Raw genomic sequence first — 21,402 nt, forward strand, 5'->3', positions numbered from 1 at the left:
GCTGTTGTTTTGGAAAAGTTTCCATAAAAAAATGTTAACAAGCAATGGGTTTATTATTAAATTTAGATGAATTACTTTTAAATGAATACTTTTTAAATGAATTTAATAAATCAATTAAAATTTTGTTTTAATTTCTAACATGGTAAGTGTCAATAGTACACATAAACAAAAGCTCTTTGAGGTCTTTAATTACTTTTAAGAGTGTAAAGGGGTGCTAACAACAAAAAATTTCAGGACCATTGAATGAAGATTAGAAAAGAATGCGGAGTGAGCTATATCAGAATGTGACTATGGTATAAAGAGTTGAAGGTATTAATAAAAATTGGAAAAATGAAAACCAATCAATAAAAATGTGACACTGAAATTCATTGTGAGATGTAATTAATAAGCTAGATGATACAAGAAGAAGAAGAAAAAAGAGTCCATTAATTTTATACAATTATGTTACTGTCCAGGATATTCAAGAAAGATTTAAGAAGAAATGGCATTCAAGTGTGGTCTTATGTTTATTATTTATTCCATTTGGTAATAAATTATACATCTGTGTATACACACACACGCTTCAGAGATTTTTATATGTATTTAAATATAGAATAAGTAATAACTATTAGGAAAAGAGGGCAATAATAATTAATGGAATGGGGACTAGAACCTATAAATAAATGAAATTGCAAGTTTATGAATACAGAATACATCACTCAACATAGTCCCAAGACTGAGACAGTGCCCAGAAGGATAAAAATCAAATATAAAACAATGAGTCAAGCAGTACACTAAAGGGGACTGAACTACTTCTTAAGTGTAATCAGAACTCATAATGCCTTGCTACATGATCTTGTTTCTTCCTTTCTAATCAGTTACAGAGATAAAGATGATAAATGGGGGGGTGAATGGGTCAATTGCCCAACAGGAAGTGACTGGCAACGTCTAACAGAACAAGATCAGTCAAGTGGTTAGCAAACACATTATAAAGCATTCAAATAGTGGTTCAAAGGAACCAGAGATCCTGCCTGAGTACAGCCAACTTTTTCAAGAAGCCTGGCAGTAAAAAAAGAGAAAAGAGTTTCAAGTGGTAGTTGGAAAGAGTAAGTAACAGGTAAAAAGTCATCTGATGACTATGGTTGTTTTAGGGGAGACTGTGTTTATAAGCAGCTACAAATGACCTACGAGAGGAAAAACTCAGTTATAAGAGCTGACATTTATAAAGTATTTTATAATTTGGAAAACACTTTAACAAAAATTGTAGTTCATTTGATAATTAGAGCCACAACGTGAAATAGTTATTAAAAGCATTTTTATCTCCACTTCTGAGATGAGGAAACTGAAGTTGAGAGTTTAAGGAAATGGCTCCCAATCAATAAGCTGGTAGATGTTATAAATAGGATTTGAATTAAGATTTCCCAAATGTCAAGCTCAGTGCTCTATGGGTAAAAGAAACATGACAGTAGGAAAAAGGGGGGAAAGGATGGGAACAAGAGAACTGGAAGATAAATTAGTGAGAACATAACTGAAAAAATGGGGCAAAGTTAGCTGCTGTAATTCTGCACATTGTGCCTGTCTCAAAGAAGAGACAGGCAACATGAGAAAAGTTTGGAATAGCTGTTATGGGAAATAAGATAATTATTTGATTTATCTAGTTTCCTTTAAGTTTGTAGTCTAAAATTTTCAGAAAAGTGTATGACTGAAATCTTTCTTCTTTTCATTATATTCACAAAGACTGTCTCCACTATGAATTCTCTGATGGTAAGTAAGATGTGACCTTTGGCGGAAGGATTTCCCACATTCATGACATTCATATGGCTTCTCTCCAGTATGAATTCGTTGATGTTTAGTGAGTTGGGTCTTTTGACAAAAGGCCTTTCCACATGCATTGCATTCATAAGGTTTGTTTCCAGTGTGAATTCTCTGATGTCGAGTAAGCTGTGTTTTCCGGCTGAAGGCTTTCCCACATTCATTACATTCATAAGGTTTCTCTCCTGTATGAATTCTCTGATGTCCAATAAGTTGTATGCTCTGGGGGAAGGTTTTCCCACATTCTTTACATTCGTATGGTTTCTCTCCAGTATGAATTCTATGATGGTAAGTAAGGGAAGAGCTGTGTTTGAAGGCCTTTCCACACTCATTACATTCATAAGGTTTCTCTCCAGTATGAACTCTGTGATGGGAATTAAGGGATGAGCTATGTCTAAATGTCTTCCCACAGTAATTACATTCATAAGGTTTTTCTCCTGTATGAATTCTCTGATGTCCAAGAAGCTGTATGCTCTGGGGAAAAGACTTTCCACATTCATGACACTCATAAGGTTTTTCTCCAGTATGAGTTCTCTGATGTAGAGTAAGGTAAGTGCCTCGGATGAAGGACTTCCCACACTCATTACATTCATAAGGTTTCTCTCCAGTGTGAATTCTCTGATGTTCAGTAAGATATGCACTACGGCTGAAGGTCTTTCCACATTCATTGCACTCATAGGATTTCTCAGTAGAATGACGCCTCTCATGTCGAGCAAGATGTGCACTCTGAGCAAAAGTTCTCCCACATTCATGACATTCATAAGCTTTCTCTGCAGTATTAATTTTCTGATGTTCAATAACTTGTATGCTCTGGGAAAAGGACCCTTCACATTCATCAGACTTACTTAGCTTCTTTTGAGAACTACTTTTTTGATTTGAAGTAATGGATGAACTGCAGTATATAGTCTTTCTACATTCATTATATTCACAAGGTTTCTCCCTAGTATGATTATTATAACACTCAGTAAGGTCAGAATTATAACTGAAGGATTTCTCACATCCACCATACCTAGAATGTGACTTCTCTGAGCAATTTCCATTGCACTTACTCAGGTCTGAATTTAGTCTGAAGCGTTTTCTGTGTCTGTCACATTTATGGAGGCTCTTTGCAATCTGTTCTCCCTGGGGAGAAGAGACTGGCCCTAGCCTGAAGTTTCTTCCACATTCATTATACTCATGGCCCTGCACTGAATTCAAAGAGCTCTTCTGGATGATTTTTACTTGCTGAGAAAATTTCTCCTCATTGTTCTGCTGTCTCTTTAACCTGGCATCACATTTACAGGATTTTCCAGACTTGGAAACACAAGTACATTCCCTTGGGAGTCTTTCCAGGGACAACAGATCCATAGAAATGCCAAGCTTTGGAGTTTTAGGTCGAGACTTCCAGCCTGAAAAAAATAAAACATGTTAATATACCTTGTACCTTCTGCAATAGGAATGAACAAAGAATTTATTTAGAACTTCCTATATAGCAAGCAATATGCTAAGTACAGAGGTCTCTTCTATACCCTCTATAAAAGTCAAATGTCAAAAAGGTAGGATAAATAAGAATGTTGCCTTAAATGTGAAGAGTAATTTATAATTTATTAAAGCCATTTAATATGAAACATCTTCAGTTTTCTTGTAACACAATGATCCTCACTCATCAAAGACACATTTCTGAGGTTCAGTAACACACAGAAAGAACAATGGTTCTGTCAGTCTTTTCCACAGTTCCCCCAGAGACTGCTCTGTGGTTTCTAAGCTGCTAACCCTCTTGCCATCTGGAAGGGACAAGTGTCATGCTCCTATGGCTTACTCAACTCAGCATACAATGTGTATGGGAGCAAGTGCTAAAGCTTAGTATATTTAAAGGGGCAGAGCTTAAGATTGAATGACTTTTCAATAATACAATGGAAGAGGGAGTAGAGAAAGAGGGCAAGGATTTAATGAAATTAGAAAGAATGTACAAAGGATAAGGAGAATCTATGTAGGAAGGAGAAAAAATGGAAAAGGAACCCAAGGAATGGTGAAAGGCATAAGCCTATGGGAAAATATCAGACAATGGACCTTGCTACTCTTATATCTCAACACTCCCACCTAAAGCACCCCTTCTCATCGTCCCATCTTCCTGAAATCATGCACATTTCCAACTCCATGATATTTACGACAGTTCTTCAGTTATTTGGGAAGTCACATTGCCTTTCTATCCATTCATGTCCTACAAGGGCATTTCTAATGGTTAGTTTTCTTCTACAGAGCTAACTCCATTGTCTCCAGACTCCATAAAATGCTCCCTTCTCTTATTTGGAGCACTGGATAAAGCACTGGGCTTGGAGTGAGGAAGACCTGAGTTTAAATGCAATCTTAGACACCTACTATCAGTGAGACCTGGGCAAGTTCCTTAACTATATCTGCCTCAGTTTCTTCATCTGTAAAATGAATCAAAGAAGAAAAGGGAAAACTACTCCAGTATCTTTGTCAAGAAAATCCCAAATATACTCACAAAGAGTGAGACATGACTGAAATTGAACAACAAAATCTCTCACTTCTCTAAGGAGCTGACCACAACTCTGATCAAAAGCATGTGGTGCCGTCACTGCTACTTGCAGTTTATTATGATTCTGTATGTCTCATCTTTTTATCTAGGTGGCAAAACCCTGAAGGCCTATGAACACTTCTAACCCTCATGTCCCTCTCAAAGGCCTTTGGGAATTCTACATAATTAGGTGGCAATCAAAAGAGATGTGTCAAAAGAACTACTGGTTGAGAGTCTTCTTGCAAAATAACGCAGGAGTTCACTGGGAAATTTCAATATCTTATCTATAAAACACAGCAAGAGAAGGCTGAAAATAAGTACAAGTACCAGAAAGATTAAGAAAAATGTTTAAATCTCTCAAGGAATGGGGACCAGCTGGTACACCTCTCAGGGTTCCCTATGTCCATCCAAAACACAAGGTGACTGGGCTGGGCGTGAGCTGAGGCAGATTGATTTCCTGCCACATCTAGATGCTCCTCATTCAACCATTATTCTGGTTTGTTTGCTTTTTTAATACCATTAACTTAACAATTTTTAATTGGTATCTTTTATCTTCATATCACTGTAAATTTCCTCATATACCAATCCCATGAGAGAGATGATTCATTGAAGACCGCTATTCAAATTTTAATTAGTATTAATTCATTATGATTCTATTAGAGGTAATGTTAGTTGGCAATTATTTTGCTATATTTTTGTAGTAATATATATTTAGTCAGTTATCCAATAAGAGGTACAAGAATAAGCAATGTATTAATCCATATTTTGTAAAAGTCACATATGAACATGCATAGGTTCTAATAGAAGGGTCCTATAACTGGCCTCAAACTTTAATGCAATGTTTGCTACTTGTTTACCAAGTGATGAAGCTTACTTAGGTAATTGCAAGAATGCTGACATGGATATCTCCATCCTCTTTCACTCAAATTCCATGACCAAACCAAGCATGTGTGGCATGGTATAGAAAGTCATCCCCGACATGTTTTTGGATCATATGTATAGCTCATCTCTACACCTCTTGCACAACCAACAGAGAAGCCCATCCATCTTGGGAACCTCCAGTCAGCAAAGATATTCCAGCTTCACGCAAGATCCCTTTAGCTTCTGCATCATATGTCAACCAATAGGATTCTGTATGTTCAGGTAATAAATCTGGCATTAAGCCTTATAAAAATAAGACACTGGAAGGAGGGTACTCTGGTAACGAGAAAGGTTTGGGATCTACCTTATTAGTGGGAGTTAGGTCACTTTAATAAAGTGTTTTAACTCTGAGATCTGCCCGTTTCTCTTTTAGTTGTTTGACGAGATTTTTGTCCACACACACACACACACACAGTGAGCCAAGCCTTTAACAAAGCATAGTACCACACCTACTATCTGAAACCTCTGCACAAAATGGGAAGCCATGCAGTATTTGTGCTGTTCAGAGAGGAGCTTACTCATGCAAGGCACTGATTTCTCCATTGACACTGTTGTAGTCAGGGTGTATATCGTTATCCGGCTACTGCTTACATCACTTTTTCTGAGTTCACAAGCCTTCCCAAGGTTTTCTGAATTCTTTACAGTTTCTTAGAGTAAAGTAATATTCTATTACTTTTATGTACCATAATTTGTTTAGTTACTCCTTAAATGATGAGCATCTATTTTTTAACAAGGTTTTGCTAGCAAAAAGAAAAAAAAGCGAAAATGCAATTATTCTCATATATATATATATATATATTTATATGACAGAATTTTCTTCCTTTGCCTCCTTTAGAGCATATGCTTAGGAATGGGATCTCTGAATCAAAGGGAATGGACACAGAAGTCACTTGTGTTGAATACCTTCAAATGCTTTAGAGATTGGTTTGGCCAATTCATAGCTCCATCAACACAGGGCCCAAGTTCTCATGTCCCTCCAACAATGATTATTCCCCATATGTCCTGGCATCATTCTACAAGATATCCTTAGAATTCTAGAATTTCTGGGTTAGAAGAGATTTCATAACCCAACTTGCTCAACCAAAATCTGAAAAAGAAACCCCTTTAGAACACTCCAAGTTACTAGTCATCCAACTCCTCTGACCATCTCTCCCTTGGGAGGCCCAGCTGCCATGACATACCTCTCTTATCCTCTACCATCTTTCAAATGCCCAGCACAATAGTCCAGCAATCCCACTGGAAATGTCTTTCAGTATGCAATCACATCACACCTGAGTTACATGAAAATAGCAATGGCCACTAAGAGCTCACCCAACTATATCTCTAATAACTCTGTCTCTCAGGAAATAACTCCTTAGTGACTACTGCTGTTTTGTCCTTCTCAGGTCAAACTTCATTCCCCTTCAGCAGGGGCAAAGTAATAATTCTTTACAGGCTCACTCCATCTATCTATAGGTCTTCCCATACAGAACCCTCATTGCCATAAAATCCTGATGCCCAGCTCATTTTCTCCCTTTATCAGGGAGTTTAGTTCCCAGATCACTCTCCCTACTGTCTAACCTCATCTAACCCAAAGCCTGTACTTGGGGATTTCACCAGACATGGAGATGTCTCCTCTCGCCTCAGGCTGCCCAGTTCACCAAGTTCCCCAATTTCCATGGACAACATTTTTATTCCACCTCAGTCCCTCATAGGGTTGGTCATACCTTAACCTAACTCTAGAACTCTGATTTCTCCATGATCTGGAATTTTGAAACTTTCCTCTCTGATTATGATAACCCATCTTTTCAGGCAGAGAACACTGGATTTTCAGGCAGGAAGATCAGAATTCAAATCCTGCCTTGGATGCATTCAGACTCAGTTTCCTCATCAGTGAAATGGAGATGATAACAGCACCTCTGTCACAGGGCTGTTGTGAAGATAAAATGAGGTAATATATCTAAACTGTTCTGCTCCCCTCAAAGCACTGCATAAATGCTACCTAGCTATTTCTGTCTCACTTTCATCCTAAAATCTTTGTCATCCTTCCCACCACTCTCTAGCCCCCACTGCCTTCTCCCAGGCATCACGCCTGCTCTGTGTTCACTTGCCTCCCTTCATCAGTCTTGACAAGATCAAGTCTGTACTGTTTTCCACCCCAGAATTTCTTGCTGTCCTCCACTCCTCAGGCTCTGTAGTGGACCTCTGCCAAAGATAATGGAGCTTCAGTCTCTAAGAGATACAGGAGGACTGTGCCTCTGCAAGGTCAGTGGCTTGCTCTATAGGCAGCTATGTCTCCTGGGTGCACTTCCCAAGTCACCATCCTAAAGGAGATGGACATTGACGGTCCTGACTAAGTCCAGTACAAGGAGTCCAATCGCCAGGTGTTTACAGACACAGACCCACAGACAAAGTCTCTTCTGGTCTCCAATCCACCCCAACTCCCTCAACTCTCAAGTATTCAGACTGACCAACTTTGTTTTGGACCCTCTAAAATAATCAGCCTGGCACAAAGTGGGTGCTTAAAAAACACTTCCAGAATGGAATATGACAGGAAATAAGGCTTTTCCAATATATCCAATATGTTCTAGTGCAGACAGCTGCCTTCAGAGTCAGAAGACTTGGGTTCAAGTCTCACCACTGACCCACTCTGGGTATGTGACCATGGTCACTTAATTTTTCTGACCCTCAGCTCCTCATCTGTAAAATGGAAAAAATAATAGAACCAATCACAAGCTTGTTTTGACAACCAAGTGACATAATGCATGTGACATACCTTACAACTATCAGAGTGTTCATAAATGCTGATCAGTACTACAAACTAAAAAGATTTTGCAAAATAAAAATTGGCGCATCTAGAATAAGAAAGGAAAACTGAATAATAAATTTTTTTTCTATCAATTGTCTCGGCTGGAAATCAGCATTTAAGATCTTCCAAGAATGGACAGGAATGTAAAAAATGAAAAAGGACTTTCCAGAAAACCACAATTATCCACTAACATCAGAGCAAATGTTTAAACTCTAGTCATCATAGAAATACCATCTTGAACCTATGGCATTTGCAAAGACCGGTAAAAGCCACCAAATTAAAAGTGGGAAGACCTGTCGGATTGTTCCTCCATTTGTAAGCCACAGGATGTTCCAGGCCAAGACTGATAACCTCTGCCCCAGGGAACAGGGTTCTGTGACTGTAGGTGGGGTGCGACAGAAAGGAACCAAGGCCTTCTCTCCACAAAATCACTCCCAGCAGCCTTTTCTGGAAGAGAAGACTGAAACAACCCATGAGTCTAACAATCGGGTTTTGTTGTTGTTCAGTTGTACCCAACTCTTCATGAACCCATTTGGGGTTTTCTTGGCAAACATCCCATTTCCTTCTCCAGCTCACTTTACAAAAGAGGAAACTGAAGCAAACAGGGTCAAGTGACTTCAGTAAGTGTCTGAGGCCAGATCTGAATTGGGTTATTCCCACCTCCAGGGTCCACTCTTATCCACTGTCATCTAGCTATCCATCTATCTACCCAACTGGCTTACAGTGGAACAGATTCTGAGGCAGGGCCACATCACCTCTTCGTTACTGTCTTTTCCTCAAAATGCAAAAGTCCATGGAGAGATGAACATGAGTGAACGAAGAGTGAAGAGAGCAGGATCTGAACAGACATACTCAGACTACCGTCATGCAACAAGACATCAACAAGGGAAGCCTCAAACCAGGCAGGAAGAAATAAGAACAGAAGCAACTAGGGAAGGAAACAGGACATTCTGGACATATTTTTCCCCAAATCAATATACACTTTAAGAAGGAGAAAAAGGAGGTGAGATCAGAGGGTGGCATCTGGGGAAGGAACTCCCAAAGACGTGGAACAGAAAGAGCCAGCCGCTACAGAGGGCACCTGAGTTGAGGAGAGTCACCACTCAGGGCATTTGGGGAGGTGAAGACAAGGCTCTATGAAGACAGTCATGCCAAACAAGACTAGCCTTTTGCCCTAGCCCTGGGGAGCCAGACAAGCCCAACCCTTCACCCCAGCCCTGGGGAGCCAAACAACCCCAGCCCTTCACCTCAACTCTGGGGAGCCAAACAGCCCCAGCCCTTCACCTCAACTCTGGGGACTTTGGAGGAAAGCAGCTAGTGAAGTGCCTCCTTCCCCTTGATTGTCAGCTGAGCTGTGGCTGGCCAAGCCTCACCTGCTGTTGTCCCTCACTCACCTGTACACCTGCACCTTGGGCCTTCTCCCTCTGGCATCCAAGGTGCTTCCCCTTGCTCCAGCTGGGAGATCATATCTGGTTTGGACACAGCAAGCCCTGCTCATTGGAAACAGGAAAGTGCTGTAGTCAGAGCCAACTCACAATACTCACCTAGTCCCCTTCATTCTGAAAACTGTGGCCATGGTACCAACACCCAGAGGCCTCTATAAAAGCTCTCTGGGGGTTGATCTCTCCTGTGCTCCTAAGAGGGAAGTGAGAAGAGTTCACAGAGTGGGTTTGGATTGGGAAAGAATATTGGGTCATTGGACCCAATCCTTGGCAAGAGGATGGAGACTTTCCATGTCTTCATTCATCTGTCCTGGGTGTGCCATAGTAGGTATGTCATACACTAAGTACTTAACCCCACTAACACTCCACAGCATTGATGAAAGGAGGAAGCAAAGATCCTCCAAGGGCCAGGTTCTGGGTCCCAGGGGAAGCTGTCCTTACCCAGGCAGACCAGGTTCCTGTAGTTCTCCAGCATCACCTCCCGGTAAAGTTCCTTCTGAGAAGGGCCCAGCTGCCCCCATTCCTCCCAGGAAAAGTTCACAGCCACATCCTTGAATGTTACTGATTCCTGAAACAGTACACACATACGGACTTCCCCAGGGACTATCCCTCCTATTCACCTGGGAGGAGGGGTGAAGTTGGCAGAAGCTGCCAGAAACAAACCTCACACCTCCTGAATGCCTCAGTTTATATTCATTTCTGAATCATGGAACCAAACAACAATCCTCAACGTGCTCCCAAGGGTCTATGAGTTCACCAAGGTGGGCATCCCTTTCAGCCATGCAGATCACCACCTAGCCCTGGCTGCCCAGCCTGGGTAACTTCTGCCCATGTCCTCCAATAAGTCAGCCAAAACCAGTGCAGGACACCCAACATGGTGAGAGTTCTTAAGAATTCTTTTCACATTGGATCCATAGCAACTGGGCCTGAGGACAATCCTTGAGGATTTATGGCCACCTCCCAATTCCATGTCCAATTCTTTGACTATGTCACATTATACTCAGTAATGTATCCCCATTTCCCATCCTTCCCCCTCCCCTACCACATCCTTGCTTTATCCTGGGCTTGGATTTCCATCCTCCTCTCCATAATCTGACCTTTTACAAATAAGGCCCAACCCTGAAGCTGGCTGCCCAGTCCAGCCAGCACCTCTGGTCTAATCCCTTAGTTCCCCCAAGGAGAAAAGAACATAGAGGGAAATATCGGAGAACTCCCCAAGATGCTGTGTATCTTCTTTGGTTAAATGGGAAAATTGATTGAAAGTCCTTTCATAAATATCAGCTAAGATTCACATGGTGTCAATGAAGAAAGTACTGAAAGCCTAAACAGGGATGAGGAATCTGTGGCCATGAGGTCACAAAGTGGCCTTCTAGGTCCCTGAGTGTGGCCTTTTGACTGAATCCAAATTTTACAGAACAAATTCTTTTATTAATGGGATCTGTTCTGTGAAATTTGGATTTGGTGAAAGGACCATATTTGAAGACCTAGAGGGCCACATGTGGCCTTCAGGCCATGGTTCCTTTATCCTGGTAAACTCACTAACTTGGGAAGAACTTAAAACTATCCAGGAAATGCTAAATTGACACATGTCTGGCAGTGCATCTTGGATTGAAAAGAATCACCTAGAAATCAATACTGGTTGATCGGCTCAGAATCCCAGAATCTTAGGTTTGACCATTTCCACCCTTTTATAAGTCTCTAATAAGTATGGGGTGGAAGGGCAGGGAGGTGCCGGCTGCCATACTTCGGGAGAGGCTCAGTCCCCTGCTGGACATGCTCACTGTTGGGCAAGCTGTCCTCCCAGAGAGTATCTTTCTGGTCCCCTTCACCTGGCTAGTCTCTCCTGTTTCCCAGCTTTGTGAAAAGTCTATGGAAAGTCTCTGCCCCACTCCGCGCCTCAGGCTCCTCTCCTACAAAATGGGATAGCTGAACCCCATGATCTCTATCTTTCCTTCTCTCTCTACATCAAGGCTGGCTCCAATTTCTCAAGCTCCAGGCCAAGGGAAAGACGTGTCCACAATCTAAGGCCCAAGGTCATTGTGGCCACTGAACAAGAGAAAAACTCACGCCCAGAGCCCTAGCTGTCAGGCACACAGGAACCATTTCTTCTTCCTTTTCCTCCTGGGTCCTTCCTGCTTTTGGGGAAGGGCAGAGTCCTTCTAAGGCAGAGCTGTGGAGAGAAGGGGAATAATTAGACTCAGTGAGTCTATAAGCATTTATTAAGCAGCTACTCTATGATAGGCATTGTGACTGCAGATACACAAATGGAACATACCCTGCCCTCAAGGGGCTTACACATTTACACATATATTTCCTATACAGAAAATAAGTATAGATCAATAAATCAATAAAATGTCATTTCAGGGTGGAAGCCACAAACAACTGATGGGATAGGAAAGGCCTCAAGTTGCAGCCTGGAATCTGAACTGAACTCTGGACACTAGTGGTAAGCACGCATTCCTGGAGTATTTCAGGCCCAGAAATGGCAGGGATCATCATCTGCAAGGAAGCAAAGAGCACAGTGGGCAGGAAGGAGAACAATGTATGACCTTCCTAGAAATAAGAGTTGGATGCTGAGTGGTGAAGGGCTTGAAAGGCCAAATCAAGGACTAGGTATCTGGAGCTTATACAAATGGGAAGTGACCTGGTCACACCTGGGCCATTTGATTTTGGCAGCTGTGGAGGTCCTAGTTTGGAGAGGAAAAGACAGTGCAAGTTACTGTACTAGTCCAGGTGTGATGTGATGGGGCCAGAAAGGACAGAAATGGCCATATTTAGCAGCTGATTAACCATGTGGGTGGAGGGGAGGAAGATAGCACTGAAGCTGCAACCTTCAATGGATGGAAAGATGGTGGTGATCTCAAAAAAATAGATACATTTTGGAAAGGAGAGCATTGGGAAATAACAAGAGTGAGTTGTTTTGGTCATGTTAAATTTGAGTTGCCTGAGAACATGCAGTTGAAAAATCCCAGCTGTCAGTTGGTGATGTAATACTGTCTGTCAGGAGAAAGACTAGGGGTGCTACTTAGATTTGGAACTCATCCAGATGGAGACAAAATAGGGTGCCGATGAAGCCACCAAGTGATACGCTAAGAGAAGGGAACCAGAGATGATGACCTAGCAAAGAAGACCGATAAGAAGTGGTCAGTCAAGTAGGAGAAGAAAGCTAAAGTTTGACACTCAGACAACAGACAACAAAGACAAAATGTGGGAAAAGTCAATGTTGAAGGGGATGTTGGAAGATAAGCACACATGCAGTATTAGTGGAGGTGTGAATCAATATAAGCATTGTGGAAAGCAATGAAGGTATTAAAACAGCAAGCAGTATTGGAAGGAGTGAACCATACTAACTCCATCTTGTGACTCAGTTCTCAATCTAGCTTAGTTCCCTTTGTATTCAATGAACCTAATCCAATTTTTGTCTTCCGGAAAAGCTTATCTAATTGTGGGAATTGTGAGAAAAACTTATGACACTGTTTGAACCTAGCCATGGTTCAAACATGCCTGGAGCTCAGAGACCCTTAACTAAGGTCTAGGTTATATTGACTAGTCAGATCCAAAGAACGATGCAAGTTTTCTCACAATTATACACCTCAAGCAACCCTATGTCTTATCTGAAAAGTAGCCCCATGAGGATTAATTGATTTTTATCTCCATGTTCCTTTGACTGAATATAAACACTTAGGGTAAATAAAACCCCTCTTTTTCTGATTTCAAGGAATTACACCAGTTCACTCTCTCCCTCTCAACTAGGAAAGTTCCTAATCTTTCCTCCACTTAGAAATCAGATTAGCTAATTTTATATCCTGGTTGCATTCTTTTAACTAATTAGTCTTATTTGATTATTTTCGTGTATGAAAATCCATCTCCACTTGTAGTCAGGATCCAACGCCAAAGTTGAGGATGACCAGTCTCTATTTGTTATCAATGGTATGCACTGCTTAATAAATTGATATGCATGGAAGCTCAAACCTTTGGTTCCTAAATCATTTCATCTTTCACCTGCTATAGCAACTTGAAATTCTGCAGATGAGTGACTAAAATAGCACTTTGCATTTTGACCCAGAGGTCATGCCTCAAAGAAGTTATTGGTAAGAAAGCATCCATAAACAAAATATAGACAGCAGCAGAACGTTTGATAGCAAAGAACAGACAACTAATTAGATGTCCACTAATTTGGGAATGGTTTAAAAAAAAATTATGATACATGATTATAATGGAATATTAGTGTGCTATAAAGAAATGACAAATTTGATTAACAGAGAGAAACATGGAAAGATTTACAAGCAAATGTAGAATGAAGCAGAACCAAGAAAACAATATACAGAATGACAACTATAATGTGAATCAGAAAGAAGTAGCAGCAACAACAACAAAAAAAACGACCAAAAGCCAATGGCCGATTATATAAAAAATAGCAAGGCCTCTAAAAAGAGGGATCAAACAAGACCTCTTCCCACTCCTTCGCAGAATTGGGAGGTCCACAGCCACAGTACATTGCCTGTCTTTTAACCTATTTATTGTTCCGATCACATTTGCTGGAGTTTTTCTTTCGTAAGTTTTTTGATCCCATTCCAAAAACATTTCTTACACATGATGGTTCTCAGAGAAGGATACTAAGGGAAATTTTGATAATTTAAAAAAAGAGAGATGAATAAAAATTTACTTTTCTTTAAAAGGAAAAAAAAAGCAGTCAGAAAAATCCAGAGAGGTAAGTATACAGGAGTAGATATGATTGTTCAAGCACTGTCAGTGATACCTGAAAAATCATGAAAAATAGGGTAGGTACCACAAAGTTGGACAATGTCAAATGTCCCAATTTATAAGAAAAGGAAGAGAATAAAATCTATAATCTATAGGACAATAAACTCAACTTTAGTTCCTGGGGAAAATCATTAAAGAAATGGTTGTTGAACACCTAGAAAGAAAAGAAGAGATTGCACAAGGTTTATCTGTATTTACCAAGACCAGTCTTTCCACATCACCCTAATTTCTTTTTTTCACAGGATTACTGAAGTCATAAATGAGGAAAATGCCATGGACATAATTTACCTTGATTTTAGCAGACATTCTTATAAAGGTTATTCTCAGGGGAAAAAGCGGAAGTATCCAACAGACAGTAATATAGTAAGATTGCTTCAGAACTGGTTGAACATTGTTAACAGGTCAACGTCAAAGCGGTAGAAGGTCTCTGGGGAAGGACCCCATGGATCTGTATGTGGCCCTATAGTTCAACATTTATATCAATGATGGTATTCTTATCCAATTCACAGATGACACAAAACTGATAGGCTTAATTAATGTTATGTTTACTTAGGTGCAAAGTTTTATGCTTATCTCTGTCAAATTTCATCTTGTGAGACTCAACCCAATGATCTAAGAGTCTATCAAGGTCATTCTGGAACCTAAGTGAGAGATAAAGGTAAAAGTCTTATGCCTGGGTAGAGAAAAAAAAAAAATTACAGGATTGGGGAGGGCTAGTTAGAGAGGCATCAGGTGGTAGGGTGGCTAAAGTGCCAAGATCAGAGTCAGAAAAACTCATCTTTCTGAGTTCAAATCTGGCCTCAGACACATACTAGCCGTGTGACCCTTAACCCAGCTTGCCTCGGTTTTCTCATGGGCAAAATAAGCTGGAAATGAGAAGGAAATGGCAAAGCACTCCAGTACCTTGGCCAGGAAAACTCCAAGCAGGGTCATGAAGGGTCATGTCTGACCAAGTTAGACAGAGGCGGTTCTGAACTTAAGCTTCATCTGACTCCCTGTACCAGAGCTGTTACCGAGACTTGCTGATTCTGCGTCGGAGACGTGCCACCTATAGTCCTTCCTCTCCTCTGACAGCTGGCACCAGTCTGGGGAAGGTCCTCGTCCCCTCATGCTGCCGGCTCTCCAGGACGCTGACCACGACCGTCTGCTCCCCGGGCCCCTCCATAAACCCTCCGGCGTCTGGCCGGCAGCTCTCCCTCCCGCACTGGCCCGGGCTCTGTCCTCCAGGCTGTCCCCTGGCTCCTTGGGCAGGATCTTCCTAGAGAGCCGGGCCCGGCTCCGCCTGGCTCCGTGGGACGGCCCGCACGCTGTCTGCTCTGACAGCCTTTCCCCGGAGCCCAGACTCCGCAGCGCGGCAGGCTCAAGGAAGCCAACACCACGCTGGCCGCGGGCTCCGGGAGGCGGGGTGCCCCCGCACCCCATTTCACGGGTCCTGCCGAGGTCTGGGAGTCCCGGGTGCAGGTCAGGGTTAGGCCGGAGGATTGCTGGAATAACGGCCCGACAAAGGTCGTGACCAGGGCCGGCACAGGCCGGGGAGGCTCCCTTCCCGGGAGGACGGGCCGGATGGCCGGCGGGGGCTCCAGGGGGCGGGAGACGCTGGCGAAGGCTCGGGACGGGAGCGGGCGGGTAAGTGGGGAGCGCCCACGCCGAGGGCTCGGGCCCCGGGGAGGGCGCCGCACACCCCGCACTGCCCGGACCCCAGGCCTGACAGCTAGGCCCCGCCTCTCTCCAGAACCTCCAGGACCGCTTGAGCCACACCCCAGCACCCGCCCCCAGGGCCTCCAAAATACCTGGGGGTCACTTCCGGTCAGGGAGGCCTTCCTGGAGGAGGTAAGCGAGGGAGGGGCCCAGGCTGGGAGCGGAGCAAGGCAGCAAGGCCCGCCCCGACCCCAAATTGCTATTGGCTCCCGGGACAAGCCCCGTCCAGAAATAGACCAATAGGCGGCGGGCAATGGGAGGGGCCGCTCGTCCCCCGCCTCCCTTGCCCTCCCCTCCCCAAAGACTCGGAACCCCAGCATGAGGCCCGCTCGGCCGCCTCCGGGCCCGGCCTACGACTCTCACTCACCCGGGCCCAGGACGCAGGGCTCCGCCGGCGGCGGCGGCCGACGGTGAAGCGGCGCCGGGACGGCGAACTTGACAAGGCAGACAGAACACTCGGAAGTGACGCCAGGCGATTAGAGGAAGTGACGTTGAAAGGGAGGGCGGGGACAGGACCGCCCCAGCTGGTATCTGCGCATGAGCCGGAGGCATAGAGCACACGTGACTGCCCCCTGCTGCGCTCCCGCCACACCCGCCTCTGGGGCCTTCCGGGCCGCCCTGGAGGGGACAGATCCGACCCTTACCGAGACCCAGAACGGGAAGCGCCTCCGGGGGCCCCTAGGTGCCCACGTCACCCTCTCCTTCTCTGAAGGGATCTAGGGTTGGACAAGGAGGACCTGGGCACACTCTTGAGCACGTGGGGGAAGCTTCGCCGCGAAGGCCTCTGGGAAGGGGCGTTTCGTCACTGCAGGAGGAGGGAAGGCTGGAGTCCTGGACCGAGCTGAGCACGTGCAGACACGCCCAGAAGAGGGAGCCTCGGGTGTTGGCTCTGAAGCCAAGCCCCGTCCCAGCCTGGCCCCCGGGGCAGGATCGCTACCGCGTCGTATTGGCCTGGCCTGGGCTCCTCCGTGGCCTGACCTCACTGCGCGTGACCTGGTACATGTCATGGTGTGGGGGGTGATTGGTTATGGGGGGAGGGGATTATTGGTGCAGCAGATGATTGATTGATTATTGGGGGAGGGGGTGATTGGTTATGGGGGGAGGGGGATGAGAGCACTGTCCAGGTCCAACTTTAGTGATTCAGGCTGGCCACACACAGCATGGCCAACTGGAGGTGGCTACCAGGCCCTCCTGACTGCCCACTCCTGAGAGGTCCGCCCTATAAGTTCAAATCCAGCCTCGGACAGAGCTGTGTGACCCTGAGCAAGTCACTTCACCCTCTTGGCCTCGGGTTCTTCACGTGTGAAACGAGCTGAAGAAGAAAATAGCAAACCACTCCAGGATCTCTGCCAAGAAAGCCCCAAAGGTGGTCGCGAAAACTCCCCCCACTGAAAAGGGACTAAACTGTAAGTGGGCAAAGAGGGGTTGTGGGGGGGGACCTTTGTCAGAAGCCTATATAATGTGGATCTTCCAGAATCTAAGTAGAAAGACCACACCTCTTTTCTAGCTCACCTCTTCTCTAGCAATGACCTCACAGATTTCCTTCTAAAACCCTTTCAGATTTTGGGGGTCTGTCTCGGGAACAGTACGCAGAAACAAAGAACTGTGGCCCAGTGTTTGTCAAAGCCAAAGATCTCAGCAAGAACTAACCCATCAGACCTGTGAATAGAAAGTGTTCATGACCACAGAAGATTAAGCTCACCAGAGGTGAAACAGACAATTTGAACTGCGGAGAATTAAAAGGGTTTTACGCAAATAAAACTAATGCAGATAAAATTAGAATCGAAGCTGATAAATGGGGAAAATTTTGTAGTAAGTTTCTCATAAAAAACTCATTTCTAGGATGTATAAGAAACACTTAAATTTATAAGAACAAGACTCATTCACTAATTGATAAATAGTCAAAAGATATGAATAGAAAGTTTTCTAAGGAATAAATCCAACATATGAAAAATGCTAGAAATCTCTAATAATTAGAGAAATACAAATTAAAGCAACACTGAGGTTGTGTCTCATATGCTAAGATTCTGCCTTATACCAGTCAAATTGGAAAAGTTAACAAATAGGGAAAACAGAGGCTGGGACTTTGTGAGAAAAGATATGCTAATGCACTGTTGGTGAAGCCACTCTAGAAAGTGTTTTGGAACTGTGCCCCAAAAGCCATACATACCTTTTCAGTCAATAAGACCACTACTAGATCTTTATCCCAAAGAGATCAAAGAAAGAAGATAAGGACCCAGATATACTAAAATATTTATAGCAGCTTTTAAATATTTAATAATTTAAATTGTTAACATAAAAAAACTTGAAAATAAAAATGTATGTAATATTGGCAAAAAGAATAAAATACCATTTCACAAAGATTACATACTCTAACTAGGATTGATTTATACCAGGAATGCAATGTTGGTTTAATACTAGGAAAATTATAAATTTATGTTAATAACAAACTAAAATCATATGATTATATGAGTAGCAGAAAAACTTTTAATAAAATATACCACCTATTTCTGTGTAATTTCTGTGTAAAAACACTAGAAAACAAAAATGAACCTTTCATTAAAATAATATGTACAGCATATAAACATACATACATGTATATGTAAACATACCTGTGTATAGTTTATACACGTGTGTATATGTGTATGTGTGTGTATATATGTATATATTTGTATGCAGTTCTGCTAGAATGTGTTTCAAAAACCAAACAACTCAAATTTGAGTTTGCTTCTGAGTTTTTTTCTCATGAGAAACAGCAAGAATGCAGAAAATTGCCCCCCTTACAACATAATCTACAACCCTTCTGTTGCCTACATCCACAAGCAAAACAGCTGTTTTTCAAGGTAAAGGATCATATTGTGTTTCTTCTGGTGCAGAAGGAGGTGTAAATGGAGAAGGATTTCTTACAGCTCCCAGCCCCCTTTTAGCCCCTTCCACTTGGCCCAGATTCAGAGGCACAGCCTTCCCAACTTGCTCCTGCAGCTTGAGGCACAGGCTGAGCAGCAGTCAGAGGTAGAGGACTTGATTGCTATTTAATGTTTGGGAGGCTCCAAAGAAAAGTCTGGGAGAGAAGAGGTGTTAGACTACCAAACTAAAGGTCTAAAGAGCCGTTGTGCTGACCTCATTGTTGTATGCCTGTGAAACATGGACAGTCTACCAGCGCCATGACAGGAAACTGAATCACTTCCATCTGGCCTGTCTTAGGAAGATTCTGAGGATCACCTGGCAGGGTAAGATACCAGACACTGAAGTCCTTGCTCAAGCTGAACTGTCAAGCATTCAAACTATGCTTCAGACAGCACAACTCTGATGGGCAGGCCACGTTGTTTGAATGCAAAATGTATGCTTGCCAAAAAGACTATATTATGGAGAACTTCCATGGGCCAGGCAATCACATGGTGGTCAGAAAAAGCTATACAAGGAAACTCTCAAGGTCTCTCTCAAGAACTTTGGATTTGACTGTATAACATGGGAGACACTGTCACAGGACCACTCAGCGTGGCGTGCCCACATCAGAAACGGTGATGTGCTCTATGAGCAAAACAGAATTGAGACAGCACAAAGTAAAGGTAGGATGCACAAATTTGGAAAATCAACCCAAAAAATTCATACGGACTACCTGTACCCAATCTGTGGTAGGACATTCTGAACTTATATTGGTCTGATCAGCCACAGTCCAACACATGGAAACTTCACTTTATCATGGTGATGTCATTTTGGTCCTCTTCAAAAACAAAGGATGACAACCAACCAACGAACCGGTATTCGTGTATATCTTAACTATCTAACACTTATTCAATGGTGCTACTTTTTTATTAGATTCCTTTTTTTATATGTGTCAAAGATGGAATTTTTTGAGTAATGTTTTCCTAATTCTATTTCCCCCATAACCCCTGTAGTCTGTATTGCAAGATTTTGCATAAGTTGGTGGTTTTGAGGGAAATATATGTGGAGTTATATGTAGCATAATCGCCTGCTTCTATAACCAAGAGCTACTCTAGGAATGGAAATAACTAGAATCCCTTTTTTTAGCAAATTCAAAAGTAAAACAAGGATGACCATTGTGTCAGTTCTGTTTGACATGGTACAAGAAATAGTTCTCCAACAATAAGACAATCAAAATAAATTAAGAGAATAACCCTAGATGAATAACAGAGATGATAAGATGGTGTATTATTGAAATAATAGCTTCAGCAAAGTTTTGGCATATGAAATAAATCCACAACAACTATCAGCATTTTTGCATAATACCAATAAACCAAGAAAAGATAAGATGGAGAAATTCTATTTAAAATTACTAAAGAAAATGTAGACTATTTTGAATTCTGCCTTCTAAATTGCACACTATCTAAACTACAACTATCTAAACACAACAGAAGTAACTTTATAAAAATATTGATTTAAATAATTGGAAAATATTGATTACTCATGGGTAGGCAGAGTCAGTACAAGCAAAAATAGCAGCTTAATAAATTTAATTATTAAGTGCCATAGCAATCAAACTGCCAAAGGATTTCTTTATAGAACTAGAAAAAATAACAATGAAATATAAATATATATGGAGTTTAAGAAAAAAGGTAAGGAATCTAAAGAGAAATAAAGAAATAGGAACAAAGAATATCTAGCAGTGTTAGATCTCAAACTGCAGTGCAAATCAGTAGTTATTCAGGAAAATTAGCACTGGTTAAAAAATAGAGATATCAACCGTTATAACAAGCTATACAACATACAGGAACAAATGTAATGAATACCCTAATATTCAATAAACACAGCCTTTGCTACTCATACATGTTATCTATCCTGACTTAATGCCATCTCTTTAAGGCTATGGGCATTACACTTTGTCTTTGTATCTTCAGTACCTTGCATGGTACATAGTAGGCACTTAATAAGTTTGCACTGATTGATGCGTGTGTGTGCACTTGCGCATGCGCTCACAGTTAAAAAGATGATAGCTAGCTCCTAACCAACCTGTACAAATTAAACAAGAAATTTAACCAAGATGTGGCTCAAACTATAAATAAATTTAGAAGATCTTCAGAAGATAATCCACTGTGTAAAAAATAAATACAAATGACTGTTAAAGAACTGAAATAAAATTAAGAAGACTTGAGTTTAAAATCATGTCACAGATATTTGCCAGCTTTATAACTTTGCAGTTCATGTAGATTTTAATAATACAACAAATGCTTTTCTGCAGACTTGATAATTTTTGAGAGTTAGATTCTGAAACTACTATAATTCAATGAAAGTGACTAAGGGAACATAATTATCAACTTAAAAAATACAGTAATTATCAACTAAACATACATAATTATCAACTAAAAATACAATAAAAAATACAGTAGTTTTTTTATTTAATTCCCTTTTGGGGGGAGGGGGTCAGGATCTGCATGGCAAAATTCTGTCTTTCAGTATCCTTCCAACTGGGAATGGTATTCCCAAATCCTTTGAGCCTAATTTTTAAAATGAAACAAAAT

General features: G+C 42.0%; 1 protein-coding gene and 1 long non-coding RNA gene across 3 annotated transcripts; one reads left to right on the forward strand and one right to left on the reverse strand.

Moving 5' to 3' along the window:
• Nucleotides 1-487: 487 nt before the first annotated feature.
• Nucleotides 488-16,474, reverse strand: LOC140498850 (uncharacterized). 2 transcript variants are annotated; one of them, XM_072599639.1, is made up of 6 exons: nt 16,290-16,386; nt 11,528-11,630; nt 9,902-10,028; nt 9,413-9,508; nt 8,312-8,478; nt 488-3,179 (listed from the first exon to the last, which is right to left on the reverse strand). In XM_072599639.1, the coding sequence occupies exons 3-6, from the start codon at nt 9,979-9,981 to the stop codon at nt 1,666-1,668; spliced, it is 1,857 nt and encodes a 618-aa protein (XP_072455740.1). In that variant the 5' UTR covers nt 9,982-10,028; nt 11,528-11,630; nt 16,290-16,386; the 3' UTR covers nt 488-1,665. The 2 variants fall into 2 exon arrangements, with proteins under 2 accessions (XP_072455740.1, XP_072455739.1); XM_072599638.1 differs by lacking the exon at nt 8,312-8,478 and having other exon boundaries at nt 16,290-16,474.
• A 354-nt stretch (nt 16,475-16,828) lies between these two features.
• LOC140498859 (uncharacterized) lies at nt 16,829-20,707 on the forward strand. The gene is made up of 3 exons (XR_011965192.1): nt 16,829-16,918; nt 17,082-17,328; nt 17,483-20,707. It is a non-coding gene; the product is annotated as an uncharacterized lncRNA (long non-coding RNA).
• The last annotated feature ends 695 nt before the right edge of the window (nt 20,708-21,402 follow it).

The sequence above is a fragment of the Notamacropus eugenii genome, chromosome 4 (genome assembly GCF_028372415.1).
Source record: "Notamacropus eugenii isolate mMacEug1 chromosome 4, mMacEug1.pri_v2, whole genome shotgun sequence".
In the NCBI taxonomy this organism is placed as follows: domain Eukaryota; kingdom Metazoa; phylum Chordata; class Mammalia; order Diprotodontia; family Macropodidae; genus Notamacropus; species Notamacropus eugenii.

What these genes read in the sequence shown, in the direction of transcription:
- LOC140498850 (XM_072599638.1), bottom strand. Translation starts at nt 16,474, where the DNA reads ATGCCTCCGGCTCATGCGCAGATACCAGCTGGGGCGGTCCTGTCCCCG. An exon ending in GCCCTGCGTCCTGGGCCCGG is followed by an intron (nt 11,631 to 16,289) that starts GTGAGTGAGAGT and finishes TTCTCTCCACAG; the next exon opens with CTCTGCCTTAGAAGGACTCT. An exon ending in CAGGAACCTGGTCTGCCTGG is followed by an intron (nt 9,509 to 9,901) that starts GTAAGGACAGCT and finishes TCCAATGAGCAG; the next exon opens with GGCTTGCTGTGTCCAAACCA.